This window comes from Diabrotica virgifera, chromosome 5 (genome assembly GCF_917563875.1).
Source record: "Diabrotica virgifera virgifera chromosome 5, PGI_DIABVI_V3a".
NCBI classification, from domain to species: domain Eukaryota; kingdom Metazoa; phylum Arthropoda; class Insecta; order Coleoptera; family Chrysomelidae; genus Diabrotica; species Diabrotica virgifera.
This window is the reverse complement of record NC_065447.1, coordinates 4537936-4552004: the sequence shown is the minus strand read 5'-3', so window position 1 is coordinate 4552004 and position 14069 is coordinate 4537936. Positions and strand designations below refer to the sequence as shown.

At 32.8% G+C, this 14069-nt stretch overlaps 1 protein-coding gene across 3 annotated transcripts in view; it reads left to right on the top strand.

The window, feature by feature from the left end:
* LOC126884913 (zinc finger protein 91-like) overlaps positions 1-14069 on the top strand; it is a 79543-nt gene that overhangs the window by 45021 nt on the left and 20453 nt on the right. The window contains exon 1 of one of the 3 annotated variants that reach the window (XM_050651249.1): positions 10811-11248. The exons of the other annotated variants lie outside the window; for them this stretch is intronic. Within the exon in view, the coding sequence (XP_050507206.1) occupies positions 11080-11248 (169 nt within the window). The 5' untranslated portion in view covers positions 10811-11079. Of the gene's footprint in view, positions 1-10810; positions 11249-14069 lie in introns of those variants that run through there. 3 annotated transcript variants of the gene reach the window in all.

The window sequence follows — 14069 nt, the reverse complement described above, 5'->3', positions numbered from 1 at the left end:
TATACTATCGAATGCCTTTTCAAAGTCAAAGTCAAAGTAAACATTATGTTTATATTTTTTTTGTCATTCACTAGCTTGTTCCAAGATAATTATAGAGTACAGGAGATACAGCGGTACAGGTACAAGATACAGAGGTGCTGATAGAGTAGAAATGTGGTCGATAGTGGAGCGTTTTGCGCGAAAGCCTTCTTGGTTGCTTCTTAGTCTTAGTTTCTTGTCTATTTCTGGCTTCAGTCTATCCAATATGATATTTGACATTATTTTGAATGTGGCACTTAGCAGTGTTATTGCTCGCCAATTCTCGCATTTATTTAAATCGCCCTTTTTTGGTGTCTTAATGGTTACACCCTCGTTCCATTTCTGTGGGAGCTCCTGGTCGGCCCATATCTTGAGTTTGTGCAACATTTCTACTAATTTGTTTGCGCCCGCCTTTATTAAATTTATCGGTAGGTTGTCGCTTTCAGCGGCTTTGCCATTTTTTTAGTTGATTCAGTGTGTTTTGTATTTCTTCTTTCGTAATTTCAATTGTTCTAATGTTTATTTCCTGTATTACGTTATCTTCGTCTATATCTGAATTATATTTCCTTGTTTATCTTTGATTTGTTTATTACTGTTTAGTGTTTTCCCTGTCAAATTTCGGATGATATTGTACTGTATCTTCAGGTCGTTTTCTTGCGCAGCTTTTTCTGACATTTTTACCATATCATATACATAGTATCTTTTGTCTTTCCTGGCTTGCTTTTTAACCGCTATATTTTTTCTTTGTATTTCCTTTCTACTGCTTTTTCCTTCTTCGGTTGCTTCTTTTTGTAACATTTTTTTTAAGTTTCTTTCTTTCTTCTCTTAGTTGCAATAGTCCAGAAAAATAAGGTTTTTGTCGGGACACTTGACCAGCCAGGTTGCAAATGGGTTTTTTGGAGTTATACCTATTACATTATAAATACAACAATGCCCGTCACAGTTCGGACGAGAATTTTAGTAATTAACAAATAAGGGTCAAATATGACAGTTTTTCGTTTAAATCGCTACAGGTAAAAATAAGGTAATTAAATATCTTATTTAGATTATTCACCTTTTAGTAGATAAGCAAAGGTTTAAAATTTTTTAAATGTTGATCCGATTATTTGTTACTTCGGAAATTGCAAAATAAAACTAAATTTCGAAAATAAAAAAATTGTTATAACTTATAAAAAAATTGTTATAAAAATGAAATTAAGACTTTGATATTGCATGAAATGTTGAGTCAAACAGTCCATAATGCACAATAAATTTGAAGACGATTTGTCAATTAGTTTAAATTTTATTCGATTTGTTTATCACAAAGAGCTTTTTTGCAATGTTATTGTTCAGAAAATTATAATAATACAGCAATTCTGTGGAAACCACAGGAAAGAAGAATACTTATATTTTTAACTTATTTAAAAAATAAGGGTCCATTTTTAGCATTCTGAAAACATTTTACGAAAGTAGAATCATTTTTGGCTTCTAAACAATTTTAATAACCATATTAACATATTGACTAAATCTGCGTTGGGATTTGAAAAGCTGATATTTTTACACGAATTTTCAAAAAAAAATTTTCGCCTAGGTTAATTACGAGCAAAGTTAGCCACTTTTATTACTTATTTAATTCACAGTTACTTCTATGTACATAAAATTCTCCTGTAACAGTGTTAGTTATCATATTCCTCCGAAACGGCTTGACCGATTTTTATGAAATTTTACACGTATATTCTGTAGGACTGAAAATAGGTGGTAATCTATTATTTACACCCATACGTTATAAGGGGGGTTGCCCCCTGCCACTTTTTTATTGTTTTGGAGAAAATTGTCTACCTTCATTTTATATTATGTACCATTAAAAATATATACAACCCTTAATTTTCACCTTTCTACCACCAACCCCTATTTTTTAATAGTTATCTATTTATTTACATCTATAAAATTCTCCTGTCGTAATGTTAGTTGCCATAATCCTCCGATACCGCTTGAACGATTTTTATGAAATTATATATATATACATATACTTGTATATGTATACATAACATTTTGTATTGTTAGGTGGGTATATGTGTACATAACATACTCTACAAAACTACAGGTATATATAAATTAAAAAAATAATGATCAAAGTCCATCAACAAACTCCGGAGATATTAAGCGCAACATATCTTTGAAAAGTTAATTTCATTTTTTGAGTGCACGGATTTTAATAATTCCGCTCCACAGAGCACGAGTCGATTTCGTTAGGACGTCATTTTTAAAGATATATTAACAACTCTGTTCAAGTTTACTCAAACTTTTACACATAAACTATATACATACCTTGAACTTTAAAATAGCGCTAGTTAGGTTTCTTAATTGTTATAAAGAAACTAGCTGTAAATTAAATAAAAAAAGTGCCTAACTTTGACCGTAATTAATCAAGGTAAAAGTTTTTTGTTAACATTTATGTAAAAGTACACATCGAAAACAATGTGATAATTACAGGGGCAATTTGTGTTACTAAAAGATAAATTTTTCATATCTACAGTATTTTTTGATAAAATGCATATTTTTCGAGGTATTCTCAAAAAACCCTCTAAAAAAGTCGATTTTTTCGTCGAAAAACTGTTACTTTCAAGCGCGAATAACTCGAAAAATATTAGTTTTACGAAGAAAATGTAAAAAACATTTCTTTCTTAGAATTACTTTTTACATCGATTTACATGGTTAAAATGCAATAAAAATTTCCCGTCCCCGAGATGGGGTGGCAACCACCCCAAGCTTTTAGCGTACAGCGGCATGATATAGAAAATGATCCTTGGCCTATTCCCTACGCCCTACCTTCTGTGAAAATTTCAAGTAAATCCATGCTGGACGAAAAAATTGCGAGTCAAAATGCTTCATTTCCTCGACTATAGAAGGAGGAGAAACAATCAGTAAATGTAACGAATATAAATACCTGGGTATGAATATGAAAATCACGAATGATGGAACACTAGACGGAGCCGTTAAAGAACGAAACACTCAGGGCAGGAAAGCAATTAGGCTCCTAAACTCAGTACTCTGGGACAAGCAGGTAAACAACCAAAACAAGAAAAAGATCTAAAACGCCGTAGTGAAAAGCGTTATAACATACAGCTGCGAAGTATGGCATATGAAGGAAAAATCAAAACGAGTGTTAGAGGTCACCGAAATGGATTTCTGGAGAAGGGCTGCAGGAAGATCAAGAAGAGAACATGTCACCAATGAACGGATACGAGAAATAATGAAGGTCACACATACAATAAATGACGAAACCAACGAAATACAACTACGATGGTTTGGTCACGTATAAAGAATGCATGAAGACATAATCCCAAAACAAGGGCAAAAATGGAAACTGCAAGATAGAAGAAGATGAGGTAGACCGAGGAAAAGTTGGCAGGCAGGAATAAACAAAGCCATGGATGAAAGAGGTCTGCAAGTAGATCAATGTACGGACAGAGAGGAATGGCGAACGGGTATCGGAAGACGAAGAACGTTATAAACCGATAATATAATAATAATGTAAAAGTACCAGCTTTTTAAATCCTAAATCTAGGGATGGCGCTTGTTGAACAAAAAACCGGTTTTTGGTTATACCGGTTTTTTTAACTTACGGTTTAACCTGGCGGTTATAACCGGTCAAAAAATCGGTTGTTCCAAAAACAGGTTTTCGTTTTTTTTTAATCAAAAGCAAATACTCAATAAGTTATAATGTTACATTTATATTGCACTTTAGTTTGCTCAATTTTCCTCCCGAAAAATGCCCCAACCAATTCAACCTATAAAAATTTTCCCAGGCGCTTTCAAGTTACCCTAAAAATGGGCCAGAGTACCCCAATCTCTGATTCGTCGCTCGTTGTAGACGGCGTCGGCGTATATTGCGTTGTCAATAATTGGGATATTCCCAAAAGTGATGATCCTATCGATCTATCAAAATGTCCCTTGGATCTATCAAGTTTTAAAAAATGTCCAAATGACTTATAGGTATTTTACAAAATAAATTCGATAAACCAATTCAGTATTTACTTCTCTATTGCCATCAAAAAATTTCAGTAGGTAATATTTTTTAATACGTTTGTATAATACCTACCATTTATTTCGTAAGAATTATTTATTGTTTAAAAATTACATAATGGAGATTCCTAATCGTATTTCGGTATTCACATTATACAAGAGTCTCAAGTACTCAAGTATAAACAATTTTTTAGCTGATGATGGTTGGAATATCGATTTCAAGCAGATCACATACTTTAGTAAATATTATCATCACATGCACCATTTCACCAGTCTTCGAAATATTTATTAATCTAAATAACTATTCTCAAAATTGTTTCATAAAAGCTGATGTGACACTTTCGTCCAGTTCTCTATTAGTAAATAAAAGTTGAATTATGGTTGTTTGGGTTAATTACTTCGCATTTATTATTTATAATATTATATGATTAAGATCGAAAATATATAGAGATTTCTTCATTTTTCTCTAAATTAATTTTTTTCCACAGGCAACTTATTTGGTTTTTCAATGGTTATTACTTTAAAAAGAAAAAAACCGGTTATAACCGGGACAAAAAAACAACCGGTAAAACCGGTTGTTTCGAATTAAAAAAACTGGGTTTAGGTTATAACCGGTAGGTTTTTTCCATCCCTTAGTCGATTAATTTAGTTTGCAGTCAATACTAACAAAGTTATTCAAATTGTTTATAAGCCAAAAATGACTCTACTTTACTAAAATATTTTCGGAATGATAAAAATGAGTTTTTATTATTTTTTTAAAAACTTTGAAAACATAAGTATTCTTCTTTCATGTAGTTTCCACAAAATTGCTGTATCAGTATTATTTTATGAAGAAAAGCATGCTTTATCATTGCAAAGAAAAGGATTTTTTATTAAACAAATTGAATAAAATGTAAACTAATTGTATATCTGGACTGAACATGGACTGTTTGACCCAATGTTTCATGTAATATCAGTCTTAAGTTTAGTTTTGCAAAAGTTTATTTTTGCAACTTCCGAAGCAACAAATAATCGTACCAAAATTCAAAAACTGCCATTTTAAACCTTTGTTCATCTACTAAAAATGAATACTCTATCTGATATAAGATATTTAATTACTTATTTTTACCTGTAGCGACTTAAAGACTGTAATTTTCAGGGCCGTGCCGTTCTATGATGCGGTGAGGCAGCCGCATCAGGCGGCATCACAAGGGGGCGGCATAATAAGTAAAATCTAATATCTTCTTCTTCTTCAAGTGCCGTCTCCTAATCGGAGGTTGGATATCATCATCACTCTCTTTAATCTATCCACCTCTGCTCTAAAGAGTTCTATAGAACTGCATCTAAACCAGTCCCTTAAATTATTTAACCGTGACATTCTCCTTCTTCCAATGGACACGCGCCAACTCGTAACTCTTAATGACAAACTTTTTCAAATCAAAATGTACACCGGCCAATTCGTAACTTTTTTACTACCTGACCCTCCCAACTTGCAACTTATACAGGTGAATTCTAAACCATTGTTTAATTCCAATTCTATTTACACATAAACATTACATCTACTGGTAATGCAGCAGAGTTATGCTCCACGTAACGTAGAGCCACACCCAGAGCTTTAGTGGCATCTGCGTGTGACACTCAATATGACAGGGAAACTTCTTCCTCGCTTTCTTCATCTTCATTAGTCATTAGGGTTGCCTTGAGGTTGAACCAAGTCTACAATGTATTCATCCGTAAATTCTTCGCTCCCTTTATCGTCAGCTTCAATCCATTCTGTAATTACACTTTCTTCTTAGTTTTCTGATCCATCTTGTATAGGGGAACGGGGAAAATGGAGCTTATTCAAATTAGAAATCAAGTCATGGAGTTAACGACTAAGCACAAATGATGACACTGGCTCTGCATCAGTGACATCAATCTGAGATGGGTGGAAGAGGGAGAGAGACAGGCACAGCGACTCAAAATCAACGACAAAGTAAACTTTCAATTATTAGTTAGGCTAACTTTCGGATAATCCGACCTTTTCGGAATCCGAACAGGCTGTCCCCCCAATTAGTTAGGATTTGCGGGGTTTTACTGTATATAGGTACCTACTATAATATCTGCGTTCCAATCGGCTGGTAGTCTGTTTTGTTCATATTTTTTGTTGTATTAGCTGGTTTATTTCCTTATGTAATTCTCTTCCTCTGTATTTTTTTCCACTGTTATTTCATTTTCTTCTGCTGCTTTTCCGTTTTCTATGTTTTTAATATTTGTTTTTGTACGTTTTCTTCTGTGAAAATTTCTACTTCGTTGTTATCTTGTTCTTCTTCATCTGTTTCCTTCATACCGAATAGCATTTTTTCGTAATATTCTTCTCATATTCTGCTGATCTGTTTGTCTTTAAACAGGGTTTCTCTTTTTTTTTTGTTTTTTAGTACTCTTGTTTTAATGCTGGACGTATTTTTTTATCTGACTTTTTTGTAAAATTGTTATATTTGATGGTTTTCTGTCTTTTTTAATGTCCTCCAGCGAAACCCGTCATTTTTCTTCTTTTTATTTGTTGAGTTTGCTGTGTTTCTCGCTATTTTTTATTCTTCCCTGTTTTGTTTTGACGGATTGGTTGTTTATCCACGTCATTCTAGCGTAGTTTTTTAGTTTTTTAGTTTTCTGCATTTCGCAGTCTTGATCGTACGTAAATTACACATTTAAAATTGAAAAGGATTTATAGGTTCCAAATTAGCTAAAAGACGGTGTTTCAATCCCTGTTTGTGTATTATCGCTCCAAACCCCTCTTGGCAGTAGCGCACCCAGGGGGGGGGTTTGGGAGTTAAACCCCCTTTCCCCCAGGGCATATGAAAAATATATAAATAATAGCAGGAAAATGTAACTTGTCTTTCACAAAATATAGAAAAAAATTTCAACGCCCAAGCCAACCCCCTTCCCCCCAGAGAAAAATTATAGGTGCGCTACTGCTGCTTGGATGTGTCCCGTTTTTTTCAAATTTATGACATGGTCACCCTACAGTAGAAACGCTTCTTAATTCACGAGAGTATTCTACACACTTGTTCTTAATCCAGGATACAGTTTTTGTGTCAAATTAGAATTTCATAATGGTAGATAAGTTTATTTTAATTTTCTAATCTATTTCAACAGTAGGGCCCCCGCATACTGCAGACTTTTTACCTGCCGATAGTTTAGTCGGGTTGGGCAAAATTAAAGATTTTTCTTTTTAAAATATGTAAGAATGTAGTTCGTTTGGTATGGCATGAGTGCTTTAATTTTTTTTAAGTATGTATTCTATTTGTTTTTAATTTTGTAGACTAGCAGACTTAACTACTTTATGTAATGTGAAATTTAAGACTTACTACTATATTTTAAATATTTTTCAAAATATTATTTTCTATATCCTTACATAAAAAAATACATTGAGTGTATGAAATAAGTAAGCAATGTTTTAAACATTTTTATTATTTTCCAGACACCTTTGCACCTATTAGTTGAACAAATTATATTATTAAAAATTTTGTACTTACTTTACTTAAGCCGTCCTCTTGTACCCTACGCTGTCGAGGTAAAAGTTTTGTAATAAAAAATTAAGAATTCAATTTTAACACTTCTATAATATGTTACAATTGAGCAATTAGACCAGCAGATTTGGCAACTGGTTATGATAAATTCATCAATTTTAATGAACATACTTTTTAATTTTTTATTTTTGCAGTGAAAAAAAAATACATTGTTAATTATACAAAAAAATATCATTAATATATCACAACAATATTTTTTTCAACATACTACAATAATCAATTATAAAAATATCCGAAGTCTAAATTCCAACATTTGAGGTGACAACAGCGCAGTGGAAGCCATGAGGACATAAACTCAAATATACGGAGACCACTACAACCGCAAACTGAATAAATATATATTTGGATGCCATCAAAACCGTTAAAGTGATTTTAGATATACAGCAAGCGAACATGGCGCGCCTGACGGCAATTGCTCCAAGTAATGTGTATATTATTATACAGATAACGTGACTGAGGACGTCCGGCCAATATTTTGTGTAAGCATTGTAGGAAGTGGTACCTTTCATTTGCGATACATTTTAGGGAAAGTCCTCGTGGCAACCGTATATTGGAGTTCACGAAGACCTGGAAGCCACGAGAGACTACGGTTTAACATGGGGGGACGTCATAAGATGCTAAAAATAAATATATATATATATATATATATATATATATATATATATATATATATATATAGATTTTTCGGATTTCCTACCCTTGAGCAAGCTACATATAGCTGACCGTGAGAGAAGCAGGGTTCTTTGAGGTTAATGCCACAATATTTTAAAGTTTGTCCTTGCGCTTTGTTAATTGTAAAACTAAAAGCTAATTTAATTGGAAATTGCAATCTTTTAAATTGAAATGGCAATTCAGAAGAGATCAGTGGTATTCTAGGTATAAATACTGTTTGTCCTTTGTTCTTTCCAGAAATAAGTTCAGCTTCAATAATATTATTCGATAGCTGTTTTACGATCATCCTCGTTCCATTACATAGTTTTGGAGAGCTGAGATTTCTCAGTAGTATGATTGGAGATCCAATTTTCAGACGAAGGCAGTGTAATGGCATTCCTGGTACTTGTAAAAAGTTCAGAAATTCTGTGGGGAAGTTGACACTTTCCTCGCTGGATACCATCGTGTCCATCGATTTATATATTCTCTCTTCACCAGGTATTTTCTTTAGAATATTAAAATTGATATCGTCAACAACATTATTTTTAGTAGCCAAAATTACTCTTTGAAATAACCACTCTACGTTGGTATAGTTCTGAACAAAATTTGGATAAATTTTGTCGAATTGGAATTTCAAATTTCGCGTCATTGCTACACATGCTGTAATTGCCCGCAGCGCCATTCGAAACGCAACTCAAATAATCGTTGTTCTGAATGGAGTTCAACTACTCGACAACAGATGGCGCCACTACTTCACTTAATTTTCAAGTTGAGGAATTGGAGAAGCCCTTATATCTTTAAAAATACGCCCTTTAAGTTAAAACGGGAACTTACTTGTTCGAGGGGGGATAAAGGGCTACGATAAAGTCCCTTTATCGTATCGGGAATCCTTTTTAAGTTTTATCGGCACACACATTTTATCAACTTAGTTTTATTATATATAATAATGATAATAATGTTAATACCGGAATATTTAAAAGTTTGGCGAAGGGGCGAAATTGGGAATATTTAAAAATTTGGTGGAGGAGCCAGGTCTAGGGCTAGCCAAGCTTGCTAGGAAAAGCCCTTATATCTTTAAAAATACGCCCTTTAAGTTAAAACGGGAACTTACTTGTTCGAGGGGGGATAAAGGGCTATTGCACTATATAAGTCCCTTTATCGTATCGGGAATCCTTTTTAAGTTTTATCGGCACACACATTTTATCAACTTAGTTTTATTATATATAATGATTTACAATCATTATCCATTTTACTAACATATTTTCCATTTTACTGTAATGTTCGCACAATAATATTAGAGATTTTTGAAAATATCCTCATTGTGGATGTAAATTGGCCCAGAATCATCAGTTTTTCCTACATATACCCTACCATTTTTTTTTTGTCTCAACAGTATTTGTATTTCCTTTCCTTTTTTGCCAAGTTAAATAAGTTTCTGTTTGTAAAGGTGAGCTGCTCGTTTATATAGATCTTTGAAGTAGTGTTTTTGTTGCAACTCTGCATATTATTCCATTTTGCGACTTTTTAATGCTTTGATAAACATAGTTTTTATATCACGTGATCTCATCTTTGCAACAATTATTACTCCATTCTTGGTTTCTTGTTTGAAGAAGTCTGACACATCTTTACTATTAAAATTACACAATAAAAGATCATCAGCAATTTCCATTAGAACTTCTTTAGGATCTTCATTTTTGTTTTGAGTTCCGTGAATCTGTAGGTTATTTATTTATTTATTAATTAATTTATTTATTTACGGGCCTTACCCATTATTACAAAGTAATTTAAGAGCTAAAATGTACATTAAATCTCAAAATAAATTATAAAAATATGTAAACTCACTTAATTAAAATCACAAAATGGTAACATATCACAGACAATGATAACATATCATCAATTATTTGGACACTTACACTAAATCACCTAGCTCCCTATAAATATACTTATAAATTTATAAATTAGTGTTCTACCCTAAGCGCCAAATCCTTAATAAAGCACATAAAAGCGTCTTTGACTTACATTGAAGTCAATGTTCGGAGATAAGTTATTGGCTGTCCTTACAGACTTTGAACTAGAACTATTATGTTTTACATTAGGGGCCGGTATTTCCAACCGCACTTAAGCCAAAGCTTACTTTAAGCCTGAGCTTAAACTTAGATGCCTGTATTTCCACTTCAATTTGAGGCTTAAGCATATGCTTAAACCAAATAATTTTAAGCTCGCGCGGAGTTGGTTTAAGCCTTTGCTTAAAATTTGTTTTCTGTTTTTTGAGGTTATTTCTATAGATTAATAATTCTAGAGTTATTTTGAAAACCAACTTTTGCGTAATAACGTTATTATTGCATTATTAACGATTATTAATTATATTCTTACTTCATTTGGAAGGTATATTTATTTCTACAGTGATTGGCAGGGTGGGACAAAATCTGATTTTTATTAAAAAAAATCAAAAACCATTGATTTTTTTAAAAAAATCACGATTTATTTGATTTTTTAAATTTGAATATAAAATTTGAACATTTTGATTCTTTGAAATTATTGTTAATTATTTTAATGTATGTCTAAAAATTATAATACAATTTGCGGCTCAAAAACTTGTGACAACGCATTTGTCGCGCTTCTTGCGAGAAAATTCTTGTCGCGATTTGTTTTCCTTCTGTCCTATACACTCGCTATACAGTGCCGAGTGAGGCGAGGCACGAACACGAACGCGTTTGTTGTGCTTTTTGCAAGAATATTCCTGTCCAGGCTTGTTTTCCTTCTCAACCTATAAATTGACGTTGCCCAACAATTTCACGCATTTCGCTAGTTAGTTAAGTTAAGTGAAGTGAAAACATATAAATAAAAATAAAGTAAAATGAGTGGAAGAAAAGAGGACCCAATATGGCAGTTCTATATTAAGACAACAAATCCAAATAAATTGGGGTGTAGGGCTATTTGTAGAAAGTGCAGGAAAGATATTCAAGGGTTAGTCCAAAGACTTAAAGCACACCACGATGTTTGTAATTATCAAGAGAGGAATACAGGTAAATAAATTAATATTAATTATCATAGTATATACAGGGTGAGTCAAAATAATTGCAAAAAATTTAAGGACGTGATTCGTTGTTAATAATTAATAAGTATTTTCTTAATAAACATCATTCTATATCAGTTGCTCTTGATACTGTGCAGAGGAAAAATGCTACTATCGCAGATGCTGTAGAGCAGTGGAAACATGTACAATATATCTTTGATGAATCTGTGGAATTACCATTACAAAAAACACAACAATTTAATAATCGATATAAGCAAGCACTAACGCCATATCATTTTATAGCGTATATGTTGAATCCACAAAAAACAAAATACCAGTTAACACCAGAAGAAAAGAATATAGCTTTAGAAACAATTAACGAGTTATATGAAAACACTGGACTGTTACCTTTAGTAATAAAGTTAAATGCCCGCAGTGCTCCATTTAAGCAAGTTATGTTTTCGGACGAAGTAATAAAAAATGTAAACGGACTACAATGGTGGTTATCACAAAAAGATGAGCCGGAAATCTTGAAACAGTTGCCAATAATAAAACAGTTCTTGTGTGCAACTGCTTCTTCAGCTTCAGTAGAACGCGTATTTAGCTCTTTTGGTCTTGTACACTCGGATATTAGAAACAGATTAGGCATAGAAAAAGGAGGAAAACTCGTGTTTTTGTTTAAATTGTATAACGAAAATGAATAGACTGAAAATATACAGTAATAAAATTTAGGTGTTACGTTTAGTTTAAGAATTTGGAATTATGTACTTCTTTTTTGTTGTTTTTGCTAAAAGCAGATACTTCTTTTGATCTTTGAGAAAACTTTTATATTATGTTGTTATCTGGTTCTGAATAAAAAAGAAAAAAATTGATTTAAATCATGATTTTAATTTTAAAAATCAAGCGATTTAAATCATGATTTTAATCGTGATATTAATCACTTGATTTTAATCAGCCCAACCCTGGTGATTGGTATATTTATTTTACAAAAGTAAACTTAAATTCCAATTTGACGTTTTAAGGAATATATCCAATAAACAAAATTACAAAGACGGATCTTCTATTGCTTATGCAAAATAACAATAAAACATAATTATAACCAGAGAAAATATAGACAATATACTAACAACACATGTTTATATGTACACAAAATTACATAAGTGAAGTAAAAATGAATGAGACAGATACAGATGGCAAAATAAAATAAAATAACAACAATAGTGGTTTTTACCTCAGAACAGTTCTGGCATTTTGATGTATTCAGAGGTACCAAACCAATTTACTTGACAGTTGAGGACCAGTTTAGTTAAGGAAATGATGGAAATACGGCACCCAGCTTAAGCTTCTCCTTAACTTTTGACACAGGCTAAGCAAAAGCTTAAGTAGCTGTTAAAATACCGGCCCTAGGTCTACATAAAGGTTGTTGAAACATGAGGTGAAATCTAGTATTCCTTGACGGCACTGCCAAACCAATAGAGTGCAGTAGATCTGGGCAATCAGCAATACCATTAAAAATTTTGTAAAGATTCTGTAAGTCCCTACATTGCCTGCGAATCTGAAGAGGAGGGAGAGAAAATCTCGTGTGAAGTGAATCATAGTTGTAATGGTAGTTATCAGGGGGATCCACTCCAGCCTTAAAGGCCAAATACCGCAAAAATCTTCTTTGCACTTTTTCTAATTTGTGTACATGGCATGTATAGAGGGGATTACAGACTGAAGAAGCATATTCCAATAGGGGTCTGACCAATGAACAATACAATAGGCGGATTGCTGAGAGATTTGTGAAATCTCTTGTACATCTCTGGACAAAGCCAACCATTTTAAGGGCTCTAGAAACAATATCTGCGATATGAAATCTGAAGGATGGCGCATTGTCAAATAAGACCCCAAGATCCTTATTAGCTGACATATTGACAGTGCAGTGTTAGAAATTGCTTAGGAAAAAGCCAAGGGGAACGCCTCTTAGAGAAATACATAGTGAGGCATTTGTTTGGGTTTAAATCCATTCAATTTATTTCACACCAGTCTACAAGTCTGGACAAATCTGACTGCAAGTTGATACAATCAGTGGTAGAATTAAGCATTTTAGGTCATCAGCACAACATAGAAATTCGCAATATTGAAAGCAACTATGGATGTCATTTATACAGATGTTAAATAACAAGGGTCCCAAATGAGACCCCTAAGGTAATCGACATTTAATATTGCTTATTTGAAAGGACTTCAAGCACAATAAAAGGTATTGGTAGCATTATATACATAAAATCGACCGTTTCTCTGTTATTTTAAGTTGATTACACTGCTTTGAGCATGCACCAAAAAAACAAACTCTTTTACCTACCATATCTCTTTTTGTGTTATAACTAGAAGATTGAAGAAGGAACGAATCTCTTTATTTTTTTATGAGCTACAAAAATGTTTTATATAATTTTTTTAGTTAGATGCATTGTTTTTAAGGTATTCGCAAAAAACCGTTTGAAAAACCATTCATTTTTCAATGAAAATGGCCAATTTTCAACCACGAATAACTCAAAAAGTATTGAGTTTTCGAAAAAAAATTATAGAACAATTTTTGCTTAGAATTGGGTTTTCTAGCAACTTCCGTAGTTATTTAACCAACAAATTTTCCACCCCCAAGAAGGGGTGGGAACCTCCCCAAGACAAAAGCACACATCGGCATAGGGTAGACTTTGAATAAGGAGATATTTTCAGGCTGTACAATAAATATATTGTACACGGCTCACTAAAATAATTAGTTACGCCCCTGTACTACTGATTACTTAAAATTCAAGTAGTATTTATGTAACCTTTCTGGAAACTCCAGGTTATTG